This window comes from Chinchilla lanigera, unplaced genomic scaffold (genome assembly GCF_000276665.1).
Source record: "Chinchilla lanigera isolate Chin_1 unplaced genomic scaffold, ChiLan1.0 scaffold00052, whole genome shotgun sequence".
NCBI lineage: Eukaryota > Metazoa > Chordata > Mammalia > Rodentia > Chinchillidae > Chinchilla > Chinchilla lanigera.
The window spans coordinates 14,674,147-14,697,898 of NW_004955453.1; the positions used below are offsets into that span (position 1 = coordinate 14,674,147).

Sequence of the window (23,752 nt, forward strand, 5' to 3'; positions counted from 1 at the left end):
AAAACCAAAGGCCACATTATTGGGAGTGGCTGAAGCTAGAAATTGGTCATATGTGTGAGGGCAGGACAGAGCCAGAGTGCCTAAAACAGTTGAGCTACCAGTCTTGAGAAAAGTATCCTGCCTTGACAATTGTCATTAGTTGCTAGACAACCTTGTGTCTTGTGATACTAACTTTGCTTGTTGTTCAGGTCCTCTTACCCATCTGGTGAAGAGGCCTCCACCTGACCCGGCTACTTTTCTCTTGTCTACCTTTTCCTCATTCCTGCTGTCGTTTCTCCCCAGGGCACACCGAGAGATCACTGAGTCCTAACATCATTTATTCCACTTATATGAAACATCCAGAATACATACATCTACAGAAGAAAGAAGGCTTGTGGTTGCCAGGGGCAGGGGAGTGTGGGTGGGGAGCAACTGCTTCATGGGTTTCCTTTCAGGTTGGAGAAACATAGTTGTACAATGCTGCAAATAATAAATACTACTGAACTGTTCACTTTAAAATGATTAATGTATGTTAGCTTCCCCTCAATTTTCAAAAAAGTATTCTTAAAATGCACAGGTCTTAAATGGGCAGTTCAATGAGTTTTAACAACTGCATCACCCAGGTAACCAAGCCCAAATCAGGAATAGATGAGCCCTCCCATCGCCCCAGAAGGTTCTTTTCTTAATATACTTGTAATGCCCAAAGGTAACCATCCTTCTGATTTCAATCCAAATAGGCTAGTTCTTCCTGTTTCAACGCCACATAACTACAATATGCACTCTTCTGTCTGGCTTCTTTCACTCAAACTATGCTTTTGAGATTCACCTGTGTTGTTGCATAAGTCAGTAGCTTGTTCCTTTTCATTGCTGAGTAGCATTCCACACCAGCTTATCCTATCTCTTGCTGAAAGAAAGGCAATTTGGATCATTTCCAAGTTTTTGTAATTATGAATAAAACTGCAATAATTTTAGGACATGTGACTTCATTTTCCCCCATTTTAGGAGGAATACCTTGTAGTGGGAGTCCTAGGCAGATACATGTTAACTTTATAAGAAACTGTTAGTGTGCAGTAGTTACTGTACCATTTTACACTCACATCAGTCATGTTTGCACAGTCCAACTGTTGTACAAACTACTTAGTCTTGGCTGCCCTTTGAATATCAAATTTTTCCAGTGTTACCTCATTTTGTTTTGTCTCATGAAATGGTAACTTCTTGGGCTTTTTAAAAAAATCAACTTTGGGCTAGGAGCGTAGTTCAGTGGCAGGGTACTTACTTAGCACACACAAGGCCCTGGATTCAGTTTCAAGCACTGGAGCAGGAACGAGCGAAGGGAGCTTTTTTTATTTATATACAATACTTATGCATTTTCAGTGTGCACTCTGATGAGCCTCAACAACTGTATAGTTATGTACGCACAACCACAGCCAAGATCTAAGTGTTCCCAGCACAGGCAACTCCTTCCTCATCTCCAGTCTCTGGCAACCTCTGACCTGCCTCTGTGATGATAGTCTGCCTTTTCCAGAGTATTATGGAATCAGAAAGTATATATTGCTTCTGGCTTTTTCACTTAGTATAATGCTCTTGAGATCATCCGTGTCATTGCATGAATCAGCTTATTCACTTTATTATCTGACTAGCATCCATCAACAGATATATTAGTTTATACTGACTGCTGGATATGAGTTGTTTCCAAGGCATTACCATGAATAAAGCTGCTATAAGCTTTTGCTCACAGGAGTGCAAGTGCTAGGCCATGTGGCCACAGGGCCTGCCTCGTTTCTCAAAGTACCTACCACTTGGCATTCATGCCAGCAATGAGTTCCAGTTGCTCAGCTGATTATTTGGTGTACTGATATTTGATATTTTCAAGTCTTTTTTAAAAGTCATTTTAGTGTTAAGTGATATCTCATAGTTTTAACTGCACTTCTCTGACAACTAATTATAAGGATTTTAATGTTTCTGTGCTAATCATCTTGATGAAATCCTCAACTTTAATCTTCCATGGATAGGTTCAAATACAGCTGTCCCTGGGTATTTGTGGGGACAGAGCTGGGCTCCAGGACCCCCAGATACCCAAATCCAGACATTCAAGTCCCTTATATAACCCCCACACATCCTCCTATATGCTTCAAATCACATCTAGATGATTTGTAACACCTCCTAATACAGTGTAGATGCTTTGTAATTAGTCGTTATAGTGTACTGTTTAGGTAACAATGACAAGAGAAGACAAGTGTATTCATGACCAGTGCCGACATAACCATGGTAGGCCATAGTACAATACAACCTACAGTTTCAAGAATCCTTGAACATGGAACCTAGACACAGAGGGCCCACTGTGTATCATAGCTTTGTGACAGTAACATGCTACTGGAATCCTGTTGCACTCTGTGCTATTTAAGGAAGCAATCTTTTTGCTAGTAGTTGTTGGTCTTAGAATCTATTTTAAATCTGTACTCTATGTCTGAGGCATATTCTTAGGTGATCTATACTCAATTTAATCTTTTTTACTCTGCAATTTAATCCCCTTAACCTCTTATGAGGTGGGCTTTGGTAACTCAGCTTACTATCTGAAACTTAGCTTTTTTTTTTTTTTTTTTTTTGTCTTTTTCAGACAAGGTCTCGCTGTGCAATTCAGGCTGGCCTTGGGCTCACTTTGCAGCCCAGGCTGGTCTGCAACAATCCTCCTGCCTCAGCCTCCCAAGTGCTGAGATTACAGGTGTACGCCACCAGGCCTGGCTAACTTTTCAAGATTTTATTAGCTTTTCCTGTGGCATTCTGTGTGTCTCAGTCCATTCCAATAAAAAAGGCACAATTTTTTTTTAGGAAACCATCATCCTATTCTTGAACCTCCTGGTGTTCTTTTACCTATGTAAGAACTTTGCTAAGGCCAACAGCTTCACTGATCCAAAGCTGCAGAAGAGCAAGTCAATGAAGCCTGTAGATTCCTGGATATTGATGAGTGGAAACTCGACTACAGAGAGGATGTAAAGGGCCAAGAGAGTCTAAGTCAGAATCTCAAGAGGCAAAATATGGAGCTCTCTGCCACACATCTCAGAAAACCATCATTTCCAAGTTCGAAAGCAGACTGGGCACTGGAACAGTAGTTAGAGGGGAGAATTAAAAATCAAGAAGCCAGGACGGGAGATCTGGCTACCTTTGGTGACCTTGGGTAACTAACTCAAGTGAAGAGGGAGTTGCGGGCGGGGGGGGGAAGGAGTCTGTGTACCCAGATCATCAGCATACCTCTTGAGTGTTGGGCTGCCCCAGGGTCGTCAGGTATGTCCTTTGGCTAAGGTAATGGGAAGCAAGTTACTCTCAACCAAATGGATCGACCACAGGAGAATATACCTGTAATGACAACTGCCCTTTGGTACAGCTTCTAGGCCCATCCATCAGTCCCTTGGCACCTGCTCCAGGCAAGATCTGTCTTCTGTACCATGCTTTCCCCCTCTCCAGACACTAGCTGCTCCCTTGCTCTCCTTTTCCAATAAAAGGAAATCAAATTTTTATCTCACATATATATTTCTAACTTTCTCCCCACTTTTTGAGATAGGGTTTCACTATGCAGTTCAGGCTGGGCTTGAACTCACTTTGTAGACCAGGCTGGCCTCAAACTCACAGCAATCCTCTTGCCTCAGCCGCCCAAGTGCTGGGATTACAGGTGTGTGGCACCACGCCCGGCCCTGTATTTCTAACTCTTAATGTGCTCCCTTCTCCAAAGAATCTGCATTCTGTGAAGCATTTAACCAAAGCTATAAATCCCCACTAGAGTGGTAATGAAACAGAAGCATAACGAAGATCATGTTTCTGTGTGTACTGGGCTAAAGGTGGGGTGAAGAGACATCTGCACTCTGCTCTGGCCTCTTCACTTCTAAAATATCTTCGCAGCTGCTCAGCTTCCTTCAAGAGAAGAATTTTACATTTCTTACCCCATAATGCATGTAGTTACTATATTCTTATTATAAACAAACAGAGTGGGGCTTGGTGGTACACAGCTGTACTCATAGCACTTGAGAGGCTGAGGCAGGAGAATCATGAGTTTACGGCCACCCTGGAACACAGTGAGACCCTGTCTCAAAACAAAACAAGTGGGGGGGGGTGACAGACAGAGACAGAGAGAGAGACAGAGACAGAGACTGAGAGAGAGGCTGAAAGGCTTTAAAATGTAGGCGGGTGTGTCCAAGGTCACAAAGTAAGTGATAGAACTGGGATTTAAACCCAACGTCACCAATGATACCCATTCTCAGAAACCCAGTTTCTGATCAACCTGAGCAGACTGGAGGTAAAAGAATAGTGTCACTTCATTCCTTGCCTCAGGTGCACTCAGCTCCTTTCTTCCAAACAGTGCCTGGGAATCAACTTAGAAATGCAACTGACATATTCTGACAAATATTTATTCTATTATATTCCCAAATTTAAACTCTCAAAAAAGAATCTCATTAGTTCTCAAAAACTGTTTAGCTGGGCATGGTGGCACACACCTATAATTCCAGCACTCAGGAGGCCGAGTTCAAGGCCAGCCTAGGATACATAGTGAGTTTCAGGCCAGTCTGAGCTACACAGCAAGATCCTGTCTCAAAAATAATAATAATAATAATAATAATAATAATAATAACAATAATAAAGTTCCTTGTTTAGCTGAATACTGTAAGTTGTACAGACTCAGTGCAGAAGTATGTATGTTGAATGCTTGATAAACAAAATAACTTTATCTCAAGAGTGAAAGGTAACTGTTTCAGATAAGCCCTCTTCCTTTTTCCTACTTAGCAAACACTCCCACTCTATCAGACACTGAAATATAATGAAACTCAAAAATAGTACACACATCCAGGCATGGTGGCACATGCCTGTAATTCCAGCACTCTAGGAAGCTGAGGCTGGACAGCCAAAAGTTCAAACCTAAACAGAAAACACAGTGTATGCATAGACACTTTAAACTCCTAAGACACTGTATTTTCATTACTTGTTGTTTCCTAAGTCCTCTCTTGGCCCCCACCCCCACCATGCTGCAATGCCAGTTCCTCTCCAGTTATGGGAGTGGAAATGGACTGGCTGTGCTGTTCAGGGTTCTCAGAAGCCAGGTCAAAGAACTGAAGCTGGTTTCCAAAAAGTAACCTAGCTCAGCTAGGCCTCGTACCAGGGGACCAGCCACAAGCAGGCTGCTAGGCAAGGCAAGGATTCTCTTAGGGAGACTGCTTCCTTCCTTATCTACACCGGCACTAGACTGCTGCACCCAGGAAGGACAAGAGGAAGCATGCTTTGATGATATCAAAACAGATTTACCAGAATTGCCAAAGTCCTCTCCCACTATGGCCCAACTCTGATGCCCAGGACTTTGCCACCAACGTTTCTTCACCACTGTCAACATGGCCTTAGGACTGGGCACCATATTCAGCTATTCTGGCCTTGAACCCAGTCAGGACTCTCCCACGCATCACACAACCCCAGAAGCCGCAAAGCAAGGAAGTCTATCTTTCTGAAGCCCACAGGAACAATGACACCTAGTGACCAGGGTGGGAATGTAGTTAAGCTTCCTGCCTAATGTGGAAAATGTCCATATGAGACGTGGAACCAAGTGACTTCTTGTATGTGCACTGCCAGAAAAACTAACCAGGGGAAAAACTAACTGAGGAGGCAGCAAGCAGCCACTGCAAAGTCCTGGGTGAGGAAAGAGCCCAGTGCAGGTGAAATCAGCCACTCTGATCCAAGCTCCCACACTGTCTGCTTCTCCTCGGCCTTCACTTTCCCTCAGGGAAAAGCAGCAGAGCTTGTGGTTCAGGTGCTCTTGTCCTTGAAAGTCTCTATATGCAGAGTTCATCTGGTCAACATTTATTGAACACTCATATTTACTTAAGTATGAGCATGGTCAGAGATTTGACTGGAAGCCCATATTACAAGTGACTGTCCTGGAATGTGCCTGCCAGCTCTAAAACAAAATGTTAAGACTTCTGTGATGAGGGGAAGGCACAGCTCCTGCCCAGTCCCCCTGGATGTGTCCTTTGACATGTGGACCTATCCCACAGCAACAGGGATCCTCTGGGCTCCTCCACTAGAGCCATTAGAAACTCACTAAGTCCACAGAACCTCTCATAGGAAGCCCAGCTGCATAGACACAAGAGAAGCCTGGAAGGGTGGACAAGAAGGCCCGAACAGCAAGACCTAGGGCTACTGGATGGGTATGAAAGTAGAAATGGTCTGAAGGACACGAGCCCCCCCCCCCCAGACTAAGCTGTCAGGAAGTGGGTTCAGCATGTTATCTCTCTTCCCTATCTACTGAGGACATCTGAAGGTTTTGAAAGTGGCTCCTCAGGAAAGGCAGCGAGGGAGGGGAGACCTCAGCAAATGAGGACTTTCAGAGGAACCTCCTCAGACATAGGACTTGCAGCCCAAACATGTCCAACATGTTCTTTTCTCTTCAGCTACAACTCAACCACTATATCAAGGCCTAAAACAAACACACGTGGCTCTATGAAGGTAGAAACCAAATCCTGCTTTATAAGGCTGCTTGGCCATCACTGGCTTCTCAACTGAGATCTGAGGTGCATAGCCAGGCAGCAGGTGACAGAGAAGAGTGAGCCTTCCTCACCTGCTCCCCACCACCCCACCCCTCCACCCCCCTCCAGCCCTCCAAATGCCCATCTCTGTAATACAACCACTTCAAAAATACTCTGATGAAGGCAAGGGGAAGGGGCAGGGGTTCAAGCTGGTCAGCAGGCGGTTCCCATGAGGTAGCTGATGCTGGTGCTCCTGGGCAGGCCATGTCGTGGTAGCCAGTCACGGGCTCACAGCAGCTAGGAGGGAGTAGAAAGTCTCACAGTCTTGCCAGTGTACTTGATCATGGGTAACGTCTGTGTGGAGAGGATGGATTCTTTGCTGGTATCTTCACTGTCCTTTGAGGAAGTGGGTTTCCTAGGGAAAGGGAAAGGAGTGAAGTCAGCCTACGTCTTCTTGAAGTTGGCTGTGGGCCCTTCTTCAGAGGGCAGTAGGTTTCTTTTGGAGAAGCTGTACTTTCTCAAGGGAACAGGTTGGAAAGATGGTTTAGACACTGTATAGCTGAGACTAACCTGTCATTTGCCTTTGGAGTCTGAGGCACAAATTCCTAACACTATGGTGCTGTAGGTAGTAATTATATGGATATATTAATACCCATTAGGTACTTTATATTTACTTGAAGGCTTACAGCTTAAGTGCAAGTGTGAATATGGTAAATATGGTAAGAACTCCCTACAGCGAATAGGTATGGCTCCAAGTGGCAGCTTCAGTAGATTCCGTGTTCCAGCTAGCTTTGCCACCAAGAGCCACCAGGGAAAGGATACTGTGGCTGCACACTGGTACTCCTGCTAACCCCCAGATGGAGAATACTCATTTCGTTGTCAGTCTGAGAGGACAGGAAGAAAACTCCCCATACTCAATAGCCCTTGCCTTGTCAAAGCAGCACTCACCCCAGTTTGCCAGTGTCCAGTTTGCTGAAGGCATTGAGCATCTCGTCATTCTTTGGGGCAGTCAGAAGTGATGTTGGCAGAGACCACTAAAAACAAAGCAAATGGTGAGACAAAAGGGCCAAGAGGTCAGGCAGGAATGTCTGGGGTCTGGGACTCTTTCCAGCTCTGAATGATCATGGGACTCTTCCCTTCACCCTTCACAAGGCAAGGCCCAGAGAGGTAAAAGTCTTCGCTCTCTCCTGAATCACAAAGTTGAGCCAACGAGTACTTTTTTATTTTTATTTTTTTTTATCAGAAATTGAACTCTTAGCCTCACACTTGCCAGGCAGGAACTGTGCTGCTGAGCTACATCCTCAGCCCCACTTTTTGATTCTTGAAAGAAAGGTACCCAGGCAATCCTGGCTGCAATCACTGCCTCAAAAGGAAAGGGTCAAGAAGCAGATGCAGGGCCTAGGGGAGAAGTAAAAGGCTCTGTACCCACTACCAGACCACGCTGTAGTCTTAAGGCAAAGGAAGGAGAGCTGAGAAGAGTCAACCCCCAGCACCAGTGTCACTCACCAGTGGAGCAGAGTCACAGACAAGCCCTGTGTGGAACCCTTTGTAGCACCAAGTCCGAAGCAGATCCACTCCTAGGACAAGGTAAGCAGCGGTTAGGACTTAATAGGGAGAAACTAATTGGCCCATTTTCCTTCCAGAGGCCTGTTCCTTAGGCTAATGGGATTTAATCTCTCACTAAATATAGCCTCCTGCAGACAGGGAGAGCACATCACCTTTGAGCTTGTTGCTATGGTACTTCTGTTCCCACTGGGTGGTCAAAATATTGAAATATCGTGGCTGCTCAAAAAAGCGGAGATAGCGAGAAGAGATTCGAGAAGGAAAAATTCGTTCAAACTGACCACGACGAGAAAACTCATCTTCCATCTCAACCAGAATCCGAACATCATCTGGCGTCAGGACATCCAGCACAGATGAATAGAAGTCCTATGGGTCAAGCAATAGAGAAGAAGCAGGTGTGACAGAGTACAAGCCATAGGCAGATAATCAAGAAACTGGGGGGCAGGGAGCACAGCCCTGGGTCCTAGGGCTCCAGGATTTTCATGGGACCACCAATGCCACCTCGTAGGCTACCTGTGTACACCATCTGTTCCTAAGTCCACTGAGCTTAGCTCTTGGCTGTGATCAGGGGCACCCTATGGACTCTAAGGTTAAGGGGTCTGTTGGACAGAATCAACGTTAGGGTCCAGTTACTTGGATTTGGCAGCAGCCTCTGCCCGCCACCCCTACCCCTACCCCTTAGGGGATTGAACCTAGGGCCTTTGCACTGGGCATTATATCCCCAGCCCTTAAGATAACTTTTAAAAAAAAAAAAATTCTGAGATGAAGTATCACTAGACAGGGTTCAAACTTAAGCTCCTTTTGTCTCAGCCTCCCAAAGTGCTGAGATTACAGGCATGCATCACCATACTTTGCTGCCTGCCATTCTTACATCTGGCCCCCATATCTGCTTGTGAGCCAGGCCTCCCACAGTCACTCTGCACCTTTCAAGGAAAGAACTCTGAGGAGTAAAGGCCTACAGCTCTGACAACAGAGGGCCACTGGAGCATTGTGCTAAGGGCAGTGGCTCTTGAAAATGTAATAAAGAGCATCAATTCCCTCCCAGGATTAGGTATTTGCCAAAAAATAAACCCTGCTCTAGAGTCCTGGGGTTCTAAATGGTTGCACTCAGAAGCTTTTTGCTGGGGAAAAGACCAATCTCCTACCTGGTCAGGAATTTTCGGGGCCAGGTAATAGGCTTTCTTCATCTTCTGTGCAGTGAAATACTCGGGAGCCATCCGACATTTGTCCCTGGGAGAACTAAGGTGAGAGCTGGGGGTAATTACAAGTGAGATATGGAAAGTAAAGTATAGCCAGCAGCTTTGCATCCTGAGGAAACAGGGAGAGCAGGTAAAGCCTGAAAAGACCCACTTCTCCAGAGAAAATGAAGATGTCTGGAAGATGTTTAACACTTGAATAGAACGCACTAAAATGCACTCCACGCAGGAAGCCTGCCCAGGTCAACCAATACCAGTACCATGTAAGAGTAAGAGGTCCCTCTCTTGAATTTGACCAAAAAAAAAAAAAAAAAAAAAAATTGGATTTGGTTTAGTTTAATTTAGTGAACACACACTATACCCTCAGCTCTGCTCTACTATCTATGTGTGACCCTGGGCCAATAATAACCTCCTGTACCTCAGTCTCATCATCCATTACTAGTCACTGCTGGGAGACACAGATTTGACAGAAAGCTGCAACTACCTCTGCAGAGCTTATGGTACAGCAGGCAGAATAAATCACACGACGATAGGACAGAGCCGAACCTGAGTCCACAAGGTATATAGGAGGCAAAGTAAGTTTTGTTACCAGGCAAATCAGAATTTTAATTCCACTTTCCAGCTAAATGATGCTGGATGAGTTACTTAACACTAGGGATCTTCACTTTCCTTACCTATAAACTGCTATGCTAGCATTAACCTTATAGAGTTGTTTCCCTACACATCACAGGTGCTTATTAAGTTTAGACACTCCTCTCAAGAGCAGTCCCAAGTGTTTGAGGTATGGAGGAAAAAGCCCATCCTGAGAAGTTATTATGCATATGTGGTCTAAAGCCAGACTCTAATGAACAGGGTGTGGGCCATTTCAAAAGGAAGAAACCCCAGGCGCAGAGGCAAGAACACTATGTGGGAACAGCAAGAAACAATGAACTTTTCAGAGAGGAGACTGAATTAACCGGCCCTTAAGGATCCTTCCAACCTTGCTTCTCTGAGTGACCTCGTCTGTCAGCACAGCAGCCAGGAAGAGAAGCAGAGAAAGACGCACTCAGGAAAGGGAGACAGGCTTCAAATGCACGGACAAGGAGTTTAAATCTGTCCCCCAGCCCTGTGGAGACTGCTGAGCAGGGGAGGGAAAGAGCCAAACTTGCTTGTAGGGGTGCTGCTGTGGCACTGGCATGTGCATGGACAGTGGGTCCAGAGCGAGCGCAAGTGAGACCATGCAGAAGAGAAGCCAACAGGCAAGGAGCTGACCTGGTAAGGGAGCTGTTGGAGGTGCTGGGGCTGGAGCTGATGTCCTCTGCGCTGGGCAGAACAAACCCTGCCAGATTCAGAAGGTCACGGATCATCTGGCCTTTGATACTGATGTCCAGGGGAGAGTTGGAGTGGAGGCTTCAGGAAGAAGATGCAAAGCACAGTCAAAGCAGCTCCAAAGTAGTTTCTGGTCCTATATCCAAGTCAGGCCTGGCCCCCTTGACTCCCTGGCTTCCCTAGAACGAAAAGGGCTCCAGTCCCCAAGTATGAGAGCCTCTTGTACCAAAGACAGAGAATAACCTTGCTCAGGCCAACAAACCTGCCCATGACCTTGGTTTGCTAGGGCAAAGCAAGCAACAGGGACCAACATGAAAGGAGTAACTTTCAACAACCTCTCACCATTTCCAAAGAAACTTGAGGTAATGGCAAAGAATGAAGGAATGAACAAATGAAAACCATGAAAACACAAATTCTGCTGAAGAAAAGATCTTCCCCAAATCAACAAAACTAGAGTGGCAATGGCATCCTGAGGACACAGCAAGTATTCTGCTGTGCATATACCGAAAATACTACCTACCTGGGGGAAATGTTGACTTCTAGGACCCAGGGTTTGAGGTTCTCATCCAGCATGATATCAAAGCCAAAGAGCTCATGGCAGCTGTAGGGCCGCCGGACATACATCTTGAGCAGGTTGGTCACGTAGGGTTCTGACCTGGTCACAGGGCCAAGAATGTATTCAGTCCAGCTCTCTCACATTCCTACCCAGAGCTGCCCTGCCAATGGGGTGCCCCAGAAAGACAGGTAGAAGCCACCTAGAAAAAGTGGTTCTTAAAGAGATGTGTCTCTTATGGGGCCAATTCTGCGATGAAGTTCAGGAAATGAGCAGAATTTAACTCTATCTACTCATTCCTGTTCCCTGTCCTGAAAACTAAACCATAGCATGATCCAAGGCCTATGGCATAGCAACAGGAGAGGAGGTTTGGCAGGAGACTCCCCTACCCAACTTGACAGCAGGACTCACGAGATGATGGTTTTAACAACAACATCCTTTATCTTCTCCCAGATGATATCGCTATTGATTCCCTTCTGGCTCAGGTATTTCCACAAAGCCTTCAATGCCCTGCAGGGTAGAATGATAGGGTAAATTTGGCATTATAGTCTAGAAATGAGTGGTGAAAAAAGAAGAACAAGGAATAAGAAGCCTATTTTCTTCATATCTCTTCATGTGACTTTTTTGGTTTTTTTGTCTTTTTGAGACAGGGTCTGCTACGCAGTTCCGGCTGGCCTTGAGCTCACTTTGTAGCCCAGGCTGGTCTCGAACTCACAACAATCCCCCTGCCTCAGCCTCCCGAGTGCTGGGATTACAGGTGTGCCCCACCACGCCCACTTAGTTTCACATTTTGAATTAAGAGATTAACTGAGATGAAAATAGACCAATTCTAAATTGACAAGTAATCTTTGGGTGTGATATCAATCCTCTAATACTATTCTCTGAACCCCTAAAACCAAAACTCAAAGCAATCCTCTAAGCCTTCAGTGACTGGGACACTGTCCTTAGTACCATTTGTGGCCCTGGCAGGCTGTCTCATCTGCGTTGGCCTGGTACTCGGTATTCTTTTTATTGATACTATAGTTGGTCAGGTGCATAAACTTGTTGCCAAGGCTCTTCATAGAAGGGGAATACCTGGAAGTGAGAAGAGGAAAGATGATGAGAGAGCAGAAAGAGAAGAGCTAACATTTCCCTAACTGCTGAGGAGGTCATTAACAAATGCACTGATCTTTTCAGATGCACCAGACCTGAGAAGTGCATCTGTGGGCAAGGTTCTACAAAAGCACAAGTAAGCCCATCTCTTTTGCCCCACCTCAGTCTGCAGAAGTAGAGAACATCCTTATTTCCTATTCCCTCCCACCACCCCCTTTGCTAACAAAAAAGAACAGGACATTTATTTTTGTGTTTAGAGCCCTCTACTTTCCCTCTGAGGAAAATGAATCCCCAAACTGTCAAGGTGACACCTCATCACTATTACACACTTGCAACTGGCAAAGCGGACAAGTCCATCTGAAAAGAGGTAAATCCGTAGAGGATCATAGGAAGTGACGTAAACATAGATCCGCAGATCAAACTTGCTGCCACTGATGAGGTAGGGTTTGTGTAGATACCTAGAGAGAGGAAAGGCCAGCTTTGCATCAGATGAGACAGGGCCTGGTAGTAACAGCCTCAACAAAAGCCAGTTAACAGTCCTTAAGATAAAGACCCTAAACCATCAACTGAAAACACCTGATGCCTCTCAGTTGATTAAAGCAGCTCTTTGGCTGGGAGCACAAGGGGCAGAAGAATGCTGTAAGAGGGGAGCCTGGAGGCCAATAGGATGAGAAGATTGGGGAGAGAGATGTGAGCTAGAGACAGACTCACCTCTGTACCAGGAGGGGCCTGTGCTTGGGGAGCTGACTCCACTTGTGAATGACCTGGATGCCAATGCCTCGAGCTGATGCTGGCTACAAGGTGAGTAGAAAGGAGACAAGATTTGCTCTGGGCCCAACACTCTGTTGTTCCCTTTCTCAGACCATTATCTCCTACCCGCTGTGACCCCCACTCACCGGCTTCACAATCCACTTTTGGCGGCGGCTGCTCTCCCAAGCCTTGCGCAGGAGCTTGGCATCCTGGGGCAGGATGAAGGACTGAGGGAAGAAACTGAACTCCTTCTTGCCAAAGCGGCTCTGCATTCGAGACAGGTTCCGCCAGAGCCGGTCCTTCCTCCCAATTTGGAATGAGCCTGGGAAGTGGTTTAACTACAGGAGGGGAGACAAAGGGTCAGAGCAGGGGAAGGTGGAGGTGAGACCAGAGAAAGATGACAAGCCCCGCTATGCCTTTCCACCTTTCTTAGCAACAGTCTGAGTTCTTCTTCCACCTTACTGTCACACCTAATAGTCCTTATGTATCCAGCTGTTGAGCACTCACCAAAAAATGATTAAAACACAAAGCAAAACAGCGATGAAGACAGATATGAGTGCATTCACCTTGAGTGCACAGAAGTTGTTAAACCTTCTTCCACAACAGCCCATGGGACAAGGACAGGAAAGCATCTGGCTTTTATTATGTTTGGGGGCAAGAGACATTTGTTCCAACGTGACACCAGACGTCCTCAATATACATACTTACCTTGACAGCAGTAATGCCCAAGGCAGGAGGGGAAGCAATCCACTGAAAATAGCCAATGCCTCTCATACCATATTAGAGGAAAGAGTCCCCCCGAGAGGTAGCAACTGCCTAAGACACTACAGCAGAACTGGAGATGCATGTGGTCTGACACTGTTCCCCCTGGACTTTCTCCTCTCTAAACCCTGCTCACTTCTCTGTGAGAAGAAATCACCTTCATCTTCCGACACCTGCCCCAACTGCCCCAATGCTACCCTCCCCCTGAATTAATTCAAAGTCCAGAGGAACGGGCTTCTCAGACAGGACCCCTACCTTCTGATGCTCTCGAATGGATCGGAAACTAGAAGACTTCATGTGGTGACCCCAGCAGCCCAGCCAGTCATCGTTTCCTACAGAAAGTAATCAGGGAGTCAGCCTGCTAGCAGCTCAGTTCCTAGGAGAGTCCCACGGGCCCTGAAATATCACTGCTTCTGAGCACAGCTCTCTGGCTTGGTTTTGAACAGTTGCCATGGAGCTGCCCTACATGAGGCCTGAGGCCAGGGACAGAACAATGGCCTTCTGTCTCTCAATTTTGAGCAACAAGGTCATCCCAGACGGTTGTCAGAGTTATGTTCCCCTATGAGGTTAGACGTCAAGACAGAGTCCCCAGGAGTGCCGATACATCAGGGGATTATGGCTAGCCTCCTACCCAAAGCCCAGCTGGTGGGCCAGATAACAGACTCACAGTTAGGCAAGTGACTCACTCTTGCTGATTTTGAAGTGAGACCGCCCAATGGTCTGCTTGACAATGTTGGGAGTCACTGTGCTCATCTTCCACCGAAGCAGCTTCCTCTGCTCCCAGGGAAGTTTCTCCACTGGGGGAAAGACAGGAAATAGGAGGCGACAGGGGGAGAGCAGAAGAGTCATAGTGAGGGGATAGAAAGACAACAATGGTGCCCATCCTAGATAAGTCACTAAAAACTGCTCCAGATCAGGGTTTCAGAGGAGCAAGCTCTGGGGAAGTGGGCAGTGCAAAAACGAGAGCAAAGAAAGAGGAGACTGAAATGGGGAAGAAACAAGATTAGGGGCACAGCGATGCTGAGATTATGAAGCTGAAAAGGGACAGCTAAAGGACAGCCAAGGAAAAGTCCCCATACTACTTCTATAACTAGGTGGGAACTAGGCAGTGAGGTAACTGTCAGAACAGCCATTCTGGAAGCCCTTCCCACCCCATCACCACCTCCTCCCAACTTCATAGCATCCTTCTCCTGGGGGCTCTTCTGGGCTTTGTCACTTGGCCACATTTACCTCTCTCATCTCGAGTACCAAAATAGATGGTAGGGGGAACATTGGGGAAGAGACTATAGATGAGGGCTGGTCGGATAACTTTCTCAGGATTGGAAAGGGATTTGGTCAGAATCTCCACGCAGCTCCTAAGATGAAAAACAAACATGTGGCAGAGAGAGGGAATGCAACAGCCCTGAGGTGCTGTCTTATGATATAGAATGATTTTAAAAAGACAAGTGCCCAATAATTGTTTCTGCAAATATGAATCCATTGCTAACCTATATACAGCCACACCACAGAATGTCACCCAGAGACTTCTATAACACATCTCCAAAATTTCCTGTGACAAGTCACAGGCTGGAGAAGTCCCTGGAAGAGAAGTTCTGAAAGAATGACATGAGTTTGGGTAGACACTGCTACACTAGGACAAAAAAGAGGACAGGAAAAAAAAAATGAAATAGATAACTAAATAGAATCAGAAAGATCTAAGAAGAGATACAGACATTTTTAAAAAGAAAAAGGGGGAAAAGCAACCTAAAGAAAGAATGTTACTTCTAACTCATTGTGTATTTAGCTTGGTGTGAAGATGTATGGGTGGTTCATGCCTTCTCCCTTTTGGACAGGACTCTCAACACGGGATTCCCATGTCATAGAGTGATGACACAGTCTGGACCTCCTGGGCTGAAGTGCCAGGACTTGGGGCCATGGGCTGTGGTGTCTAGTGTTATTTCAGCAATACTCAGCCAAGGCTGTCATAAGGAGCATTTGTATCTACCACCTGCAGGTACAAATCCTCAGATAGCATTGAAAAATGAAGAGTATAATTCACAAATACTATGAGATTAATTTTTACTTTATAAAAACTCATTATGAGAGCTATTCATACAGTTCAGGGTATAAATGCTTCCCTGGCCTGGAAGGCTCTGGATTCAATCCCAGCAACAACAACAAAAGTCACTTTCTGCTGCTGTTTTCAGTATAACAGAAATAGGCATTATATATAAAATGCTTCAGCATTTCAAATCTTTGGGATTTCTAATGGCTTTTACTGGGTCAAATTAAATACTAATTCCCAGTTAAATAATTCCAATTATTACAATTCAATCCTATTTTTTATTTCAAATTTTTTCTTCAAAGGTTACTAGTTTACTGAGAATCAGCATTTAAGATTGTTGAAAATCAAGGAGAATGAGTTAAGATACAAGAATAAAGATAAAATAGGAATATAAAATCACACAGTCACTCTCAGAACCAGTTCTGACAGTTCTTAAAACCTAAACATACAAAACTAAACATCATATGACCAGGAACAACACTCTCGGCATTTATCTCAGAAGACTTATGTTCACATACAAGTATGTAAAGCATTATTTACACCAGCTTTATTTATAGTATCCAATAAAAGAGCAAAATGCACAACTTCTGTGAATATTTTGTTTGTTTGTTTGTTTGTTTTGAGACAGGGTCTCACTACATAGTTCAGGCAAGCCTTGAACTCAGGTAATCCTCCTGCTTCAGCCTCCCAAATGCTGGGATTACAGGCATGCACCACCATGCCCAGCACCTTTTGTGAATTTTTAGTTTCTTGTTTTAATTCTTTTTTTTTAATATCAGAGACTGAACCCAAGGCTACATCTGAGCTACATCTCCAGTCCTTTTTAATTTTTTTTAAGACGGTCTCAATTAAGTTGTTAAATTGCCCAAACTGGGCTTGAACTTGCAATCCTCCTATCTCAGCCTCCCAGAGTGCTGAGATTACAGGTGTATGTAACCATATCATCTTTGTTTGTTTTGGAGCTACAGGGGATGGAATCCAGGGCCTCCCACATTATAGGCAAGTGCTCTACCACTGAACTACATCCCCAGACCATGATACCAGGCTCCTACATGAGAAAGGCTAGATAAAGGGCTGGGCAGCTATACCAAAGCAGGGCCACAGATAAACACAGAAAAGGTGGGACTCCAAATCATGAATGTGCAATGTATCTTTCTCTTATGGAAAATGGAGGTACTTCAGCAGCATCTAATAGCTACAACCAGAAGACTTGCTTTTCTGAAAGGAGGATGGATTAAGTGCAAACTGACAATTTACATACCTGACTTAGTACCCACAAAAGCGTTTCTGTCACCTTCATAGAAAGTTCCAATTCTAAGTGTCCCACTTTCCAGACATCTCTGCCTCCACCTTGCTGCCTTGAGTCTACAAGTTGGTTAGCTGCTGCCACGCCATCACATTCATGGAGAGGTAGCCAGCCTTATCCATTCTAACCAAGGCACAGGGAGATCTTTTCCTCTCTCTTTCATCTAAGACAAGCAACCAGAGTCTGGATGCTCCACATGCTGAGCAGGCCTCGACAAATGTGGTTAGATTTTAATAAAAAATTAGAATAGACTGATTTTTAAAAACAAAACCTCAATTTGCTATACTTATATGTGTTTCTCTTGTATTTTTCAGAAGAAATTATTAAAAAGAAACACTTTAGTACTTAGTACCTTGGGGGGAGTATTTATTTTATTTTTGAGACAAGATCTTGCTATGTAGTTCAGGCTGGCTTTCAACTCACTATGGAGCCCACGCTGGCCTTGAACTCACAGCAATCCTGCCTCAGCCTCCCTAATGCTGAGATTATAGGTGTGGCGCCACCTCAGTTCTTTTTAATACTTAGCAAAAACACAATTAATGAAGACAGAGACTCAATTCTGAGGCAAGGCTGGAAGTAATAAGGGGAGCAAAAGAATATTTTTGGAAACTTTGAAGGTGTTCTTTAAAGGTGATTTAAATGATCATTTAGTGAACCGGGTCGTGGTGGCACACACTTGTAATACCAGCACTTGGGAGGCTGAGGCAGAAGACTTCAAGGCCAGTCTGGACTACAAACTGAATTCAAGGCCAGCCTGAACTGCATAGCAAAACCCTGTCTCAAAAAGACAAAAACAAACAAACAAAAAAAACCCCAAAAATAAAATAAATGATCATTTAGCAAGTTCTGAAACTCATTCACATGACATATAACATGCCCTCACTCATAGTGCCTTCCTCCCTCCGACTCCCCAACTCCACTATGCAGCAACCTAAAACTATTTGTGCTACAAAAGGACTCACACATTAAGAGATCACCTTAATGGGTTCCCTAGTTAAGGATGAACATCACTCAGACTCCACCAAAGTCAGTCGATAAAATAATCTGGATGAAAGCTAAAGAATTTTACATAAACTTAAATTTAATTTCTTTTCCTTCTTTCTCACTTTTGTCTTCTGATATTGAGGACTAAACCCAAAGAATGCTAAGCTACATCCTCAGCACTTATTAAAACTTCTTCCTTTTTTTGAGACAGGGTCATGTTAAGTTGCTCAGGCTGGCCTTGAATTTTCCACTCTTCCTGTCTCAGCCTTCCCAGGAGCTAAGATTAAAGGCATGTGCCACCACACCCAGCTTAAATCCAATTTCTTATTACTAAGATACTAATATTAACATCAAACTTTCTTTTCTTTCTTTTTTTTTTAGACATGGTCTCACTATGTAGGCTGGCCTCAAACTCCCAACAATCCTCCTGCCTCAGCCTCCAGAGTGCTGGAATTATAGGCTTGTGCCATGATCCTTGGCTAGGTTAGTATCAATCTTATTTCCCCACATAAAACTAACTTCAGAAGAGAGTCAAACAGCATTTTAAGCACTTAACTGTCAATCTCGGGCATTAGTCAGGCAGTGTGTCTGTTTATGTACTGATGATCCTGAATGTCACTGGAGGTATCATTTCAACCAGCTGATTGTTTACATAAGATACATTTGTATGTCTGTTTGGTTTTTTTTTTTTTTTAACATATTTTTAAATTTAGGATCTATTCACCTTTGATATTTGTTTCCAGTGAAATCTAATAGTAAGTTATGGTTCTTTTCTTTCACTAATTCATGCTTATTTTATTTGTGAAAGATAACCTATAATTCTGTTCTACAATCTATGAAAACTCTCACTGTAAGTACATTATATATCATTTTTATACTTCTCCAGAAATCAGTGATATTCTTCTATAATACAAAACAGGGGCTGGGGATTTAGCTCAGCGGCAAAGCGCTTGCCTGGCAAGCGTAAGGTCGTGAGTTCGGTTCCCAGTACCGGAGAAAAACCAAAAAAAAAAAAAAAAAAAAAAAAAACAAAACAGACACGTTTGGGACACTGAGACTGAACAGGAAGGAAGTGTAAAAGAAATTACTGAAAAGGGGAGAAATGCTAGCATCTCAGAGAGGAAAAAGTCTGTGTTATAAAATGGAAAGACAAAAAAGACACGTTATTGTCAACTATGCATAATACAGAACTTGACAGAACTTGAAAGAAGAAACAAGCCAGGGGTGGCAGTGTGTGTCTGTAATCCCAGCACTCACACTCAGGAGGCTGAGGCAGGAGGACTGCCACAAATTTGAGGCCAGTGTGGGCTATGTAGTGAGCTCAAGATCATCCTGAACTACATAGTGAGACCTTATCTCAAAAAACCAAAACAAAAAGGAAAGAAACAAAATCAAAGAAATTCAAACAGCGGTCAATGATTATAAGTATTCTATAGGTAGTGTGAGTTGACCAACATCTAACAAACTATCCTATAATCAAAAAGTGAGGAAAAAATAGTTATAACATATTTATGTACCTTCCAGACCAAACAACATGGAACTCATTTGTCACTTATTCAAAACAAGGGGGTTCAAAAAGTCATTTACAATTTAGAATACATCTAATAGACCAAATAACTGAAAAATAGGAGATAGTGAAATGCCAACCAGGATGTCCATCTACGACATTTTTGCCATTACGTTTAGTGGGGAGACATTTTATTGAAATTATACCACCCACAGAAAAAAGGAAAGACAGGCTAGCACGATAGTGTAAAGTGTGTTGCTCAAAGAAAAACAGTAATGCAGAAAGAATTTGGAAAGAGACAAGATGCCACTCTTCACACTGTAATATAGCACTATGTATTGAATGTTTTAAAATATAGCATCCATAGAAAAATTATTAAGTAAATTTGATAAAATTGTCATTTTTATATTTCCTGTTGTATTATAAAAATAATGAAAAAAAATTTTGGTCATCCTGTATTTAAATAATAAGACTGCTAAGTGGCTAAAAGCTCCTATCTTGGAAGTATTTGTCAAAATAGGATGAGGGCTGGGAATACAGCTCACCAGCACAGTGCCTGCCTGCCAAGTGCAAGGTCCTGGGTTTGATTCTCTGTACCAGAAAAAAAAAAAAAGGATGTGTTTGATGGTATAGGTGACAATCACCCTCAGGGTAGTGATCTAAATGACTAAAGAAATGTCTCAAATATTATATTTCCTTAATTAGTTACTCATTTTTTAAAACACTTCTTGAAATTACTTTCCTAGTTGAACAATTTCTTGGTGCCTCAAGATCAACTTGCATCCTTAAAAAGTACAATGCTGTTTTTACGCCCAATTGACCACTGTGTCTAGTTCCCCCGTTCAAACACAAGTTTGGTGAAAATGAGTTAGGGTTCTCAGGGCTGGTATGGTTATCTCTTCATAATCTTGAAATGATGAAATGAACATCCAGTAATCCACACAACCGACACTTACCGAGAGATCTCGGCCACAGACTCACCGGGGGAGACAGCACTTGAGGAGCACTCAGAGTCCTCTGTAGGGGGAAGCACAGAGAGGGCCAGTCTGGAAGGGGCTACCACACACACTCACCAAGCCTACCCAGCTTTCCTCAACACTCTGGACTCTGCTCCTCTTGGGAAGGTACAAGTACCACCCAGCTACCTTACACTCTCTTCCTTGAGCTCAACAGCAGCAGAGAGAGGGCAGGACCAGTGGGACAGGAGGACCAAAGGTTCAACTCCCCCTGCTCCCTGGAAAGCCCCAGAGGAATTGATTCATGTGGGTGATAATGTGAGCCAAAAAGCATGCATTATTGGCCTTCTTCTGTAACAGGTTGTGACAACAGTTGGAGGTGAGAGGGTTCCCTACTCACCCTCTTCATTCTCATCACGGCTGGAGCAGTCTTCCACACCATCTACTAGTTCTTCTGTATCTTCAGCATCTGCCTGGTTTGGCTGGAGGTCAGTAGCTGAACTAAAAGAAAGAATTGTAACCACAGCCCAGCCTACTGCATGAGAAAAGTCACAGTTAGGGTCTTATTCCTACATCATCTCACAGCATTTGTCTCTTTCCTATCACCAGTCTGATTGTTTTTTCCCTGGAACTCAAAACTCACTCTTCTTAACATCAAAGTTCATACCTAACCATGGTGCCTTACATCTCCCATCCTCATAGAAGCACTATATTTTCCATTTTTTAACATGCTTCATAGTATACAAGCACAAAATTCTGCATGCAAAAACTCAGCAGTGAATATCTGGTAACTGACTTCAAATGTCCTTTGGCCACCTGCTAAGAACTCAGAAGAAGGCTTTGGTGGACCAAAGTTCTAGAACAGTAACAAGAGGCACAAGAGAAGGAACCAATCATGTCTATGCCCCAACTCTGAATGGCCATCATATTAGGAATGATCTGGTTTTAAAAAAGTAGGAAAGTCATAGAACCCCAATTTGACCCCAATTGATGCCTGGAATTCTTATTTCTCTTCTGGTTAAAACCTAAATTGGGCTAACAACCTCTTTCTATAAAGGACCAGATAGTAAACATTTCCAGTCTGTCACAACTATTCAACCCTACCATTCTAACAAGAAAGCAACCACAATTACTAGTAAATAAACAGGCAAAGCTGCACTCAAAAAAAAATAAAATTTTATTTATAAAGCAGGCAACCAGCAAGAATTGGCCTGCAACTATGGTTTCCCAATCCCTGGCCATAAGTGAAAACCAAAAATTCTAAGACATCTAAAAAATAAAACCAACCTTTGGAAGAAAAGGGCCAGTGTCACTGGACTACGGTATACCTATTGTACTTCTCTAAATGAACCAGAAATGTTCCCAACTTACTCAATAGCAGGTGAGTCCAGCTCCCGGGCTTCCTTAGGCTCCTCCTTCCCTGGCTGGCCTAGATGAATGGAAGAGAACTGGGTGGCCACTTCAGCTATGCCAAGGGGCTGAAGGGAAGAAAGGGGAATGGGTGCTTTGTCTTCTCCAACTGGTAGGGAGTCAACTACAGACCCACAGGCAGGGCTTGGGTTCAGCCCATTGGCATGTGAGGCAAGAAGGTGAATGCTGATCCTTTTGGTACAGAAGACTGTACTGTCCAACCCCACAGGGTCCGAGGCTCCAGGGAAGATCTTGCTGTCTGATCTAGCATTCTCCTGAGGAAACTGCTGGCCTACCACAGGAGATTTCCACTGCCTGCTCCTGTTGAGAAGGCTGCACTGGAAGTTAGGGTTCACAAAACAAGACTGTTCAAGCTGGGTGCCTTGCTGTGGCTTCTTCTCAAAGCCCCTTGCAGACAATCTCCTCATAGCTTCAGTGAACCGAACCTCTTTAGCCAGAGCCTTGGAATCGGAGTTATCGTTCAGGCCATAGGGGTATGGCTCTGCCCTCGTGGCTAAGCTATTCCAGCTGTACTGGGAAGAGGCAACACTGGTGGTGGATATGCTAAGGGACTTAGGGGTACATGGGGTAATGTGGACAATGGCATCATCTAGGACAGTGCCAATGCTTTGGGGCACCTTATGTTCAACACGCTGGGGTGCACAGTCTCCAGTATCTCCTGAATGATGCCAGGAGACAGGCTGAATCTTGGGTGAGGATACTGGTTTTAGGCCCTCTGTGGCCTGGGAAAAAGGCACTTTAGTGCTATTTGGCCGCATGAAGGAGTTGTTGTTCAACTTGGGCTTGCAGGAGGAAGACAGTGGAGATGTGATCTTCCCTGAGATGGCAGGGGCCAGGCTTGTTGTTGAAGGGTTTTCCCCAGCTGCTGCCAGTGAGAGGTATGGTTCTGTAGATGAGGATGCCATGGGCTGGGCCATGGGGAAGACTGTGGAAGAGGTGGCTTTATTGGCAGTGAGACGGACAGGGAATCTCTTCTGAGGAAGAAAAAAATGTCTTTTTTCTGATGGGCTTGAATGCAAGCAAAAAGACTCCAGCTGCTGGTATGGCTTGTGCCTATTGTTAGAGTGATGGTACAGCAAGGTACTGCTGGACGAGTCTGGGGGACAATGCAGGTAACAAGAGTTGCTATGGCCTGCAATGATAGCTGTGGTGCCAGAGCTACATAAAGTGCCGGGGCAAAAGGAACAGGTTGGCTGGAGTGGGGCCCCCAAGACACCTGGACGCAGCCCTCCTGCTGACAATGTGTCTTTGTACTTCTCCTCAAGCTTCCAGGCTGGCTTCACCTGCTGATGGGACTGAGCCCAGCCTTCACCCTCTGAGGGCTTCTCAGGTGGTAGGGCAGGTACTGTGCCTGACAGACTGCTTTGCTTGTGGCTGTTTCTGTGGCAGAGGCCAATACTGTGCTGCTCTGCTCCCGTTGAGGCCATGAGAGGCCCATATCATGGCCACGTGGCCTCATGGCCTGGCTCAGGAAAGGTGCCACACACCTTTAGTAGCACCAGCTGCATCCTTAGAGTCTGTCAGCCTGCAGAGGAGAGAAATAACTGGGAATGCTGCTGCCCTGCGAGGACAGACTATGGACACAATGGTCCTCAGGTAAGCAATAGAGTCCCAAGCCAACATTTCTTGGGCAACTGCTCTTTGTCATCATTTGGGGCCCTGGGAAAATGTCACTAGATTTCCAGGGAGTTTCCAGGGTCTCCCTACAATCCTAATTCAATTTAAGATGGCTTCCTCAAGGACTAAGACTTTTAAGACTCTACCACTGTGAGGAAGGTTGTATCCACATTCTCTCACTTAGAAAGCTTGCCTCCCTCTCCA

The 23,752-nt window shown here is 44.6% G+C and overlaps 1 protein-coding gene across 6 annotated transcripts in view; it reads right to left on the reverse strand.

Annotated features, from left to right (window-relative positions):
* Nucleotides 1–5,798: 5,798 nt before the first annotated feature.
* Nucleotides 5,799–23,752, reverse strand: part of Ttll4 (tubulin tyrosine ligase-like family member 4) — a 40,081-nt gene continuing 22,127 nt past the window's right edge. For 3 of the 6 annotated variants that reach the window (XM_013519797.1, XM_013519796.1, XM_013519798.1), the window contains 18 exons: nucleotides 21,872–23,456; nucleotides 20,901–21,001; nucleotides 20,501–20,561; nucleotides 14,934–15,058; nucleotides 14,390–14,500; nucleotides 13,959–14,035; nucleotides 13,088–13,279; nucleotides 12,903–12,985; nucleotides 12,521–12,649; nucleotides 12,051–12,173; nucleotides 11,511–11,609; nucleotides 11,067–11,201; nucleotides 10,490–10,627; nucleotides 9,188–9,293; nucleotides 8,198–8,408; nucleotides 7,986–8,056; nucleotides 7,428–7,513; nucleotides 5,799–6,894 (listed from right to left, as the gene is read on the reverse strand). In XM_013519797.1, coding sequence (XP_013375251.1) covers nucleotides 6,777–6,894; nucleotides 7,428–7,513; nucleotides 7,986–8,056; nucleotides 8,198–8,408; nucleotides 9,188–9,293; nucleotides 10,490–10,627; nucleotides 11,067–11,201; nucleotides 11,511–11,609; nucleotides 12,051–12,173; nucleotides 12,521–12,649; nucleotides 12,903–12,985; nucleotides 13,088–13,279; nucleotides 13,959–14,035; nucleotides 14,390–14,500; nucleotides 14,934–15,058; nucleotides 20,501–20,561; nucleotides 20,901–21,001; nucleotides 21,872–23,358 — 3,453 coding nt within the window. In that variant the 5' untranslated portion in view covers nucleotides 23,359–23,456 and the 3' untranslated portion in view covers nucleotides 5,799–6,776. The remainder of the gene's footprint in view (nucleotides 6,895–7,427; nucleotides 7,514–7,985; nucleotides 8,057–8,197; nucleotides 8,409–9,187; nucleotides 9,294–10,489; nucleotides 10,628–11,066; nucleotides 11,202–11,510; nucleotides 11,610–12,050; nucleotides 12,174–12,520; nucleotides 12,650–12,902; nucleotides 12,986–13,087; nucleotides 13,280–13,958; nucleotides 14,036–14,389; nucleotides 14,501–14,933; nucleotides 15,059–20,500; nucleotides 20,562–20,900; nucleotides 21,002–21,871; nucleotides 23,457–23,752) is intronic. The other 3 variants (XM_013519799.1, XM_013519800.1, XM_013519801.1) reach the window with 3 other exon arrangements.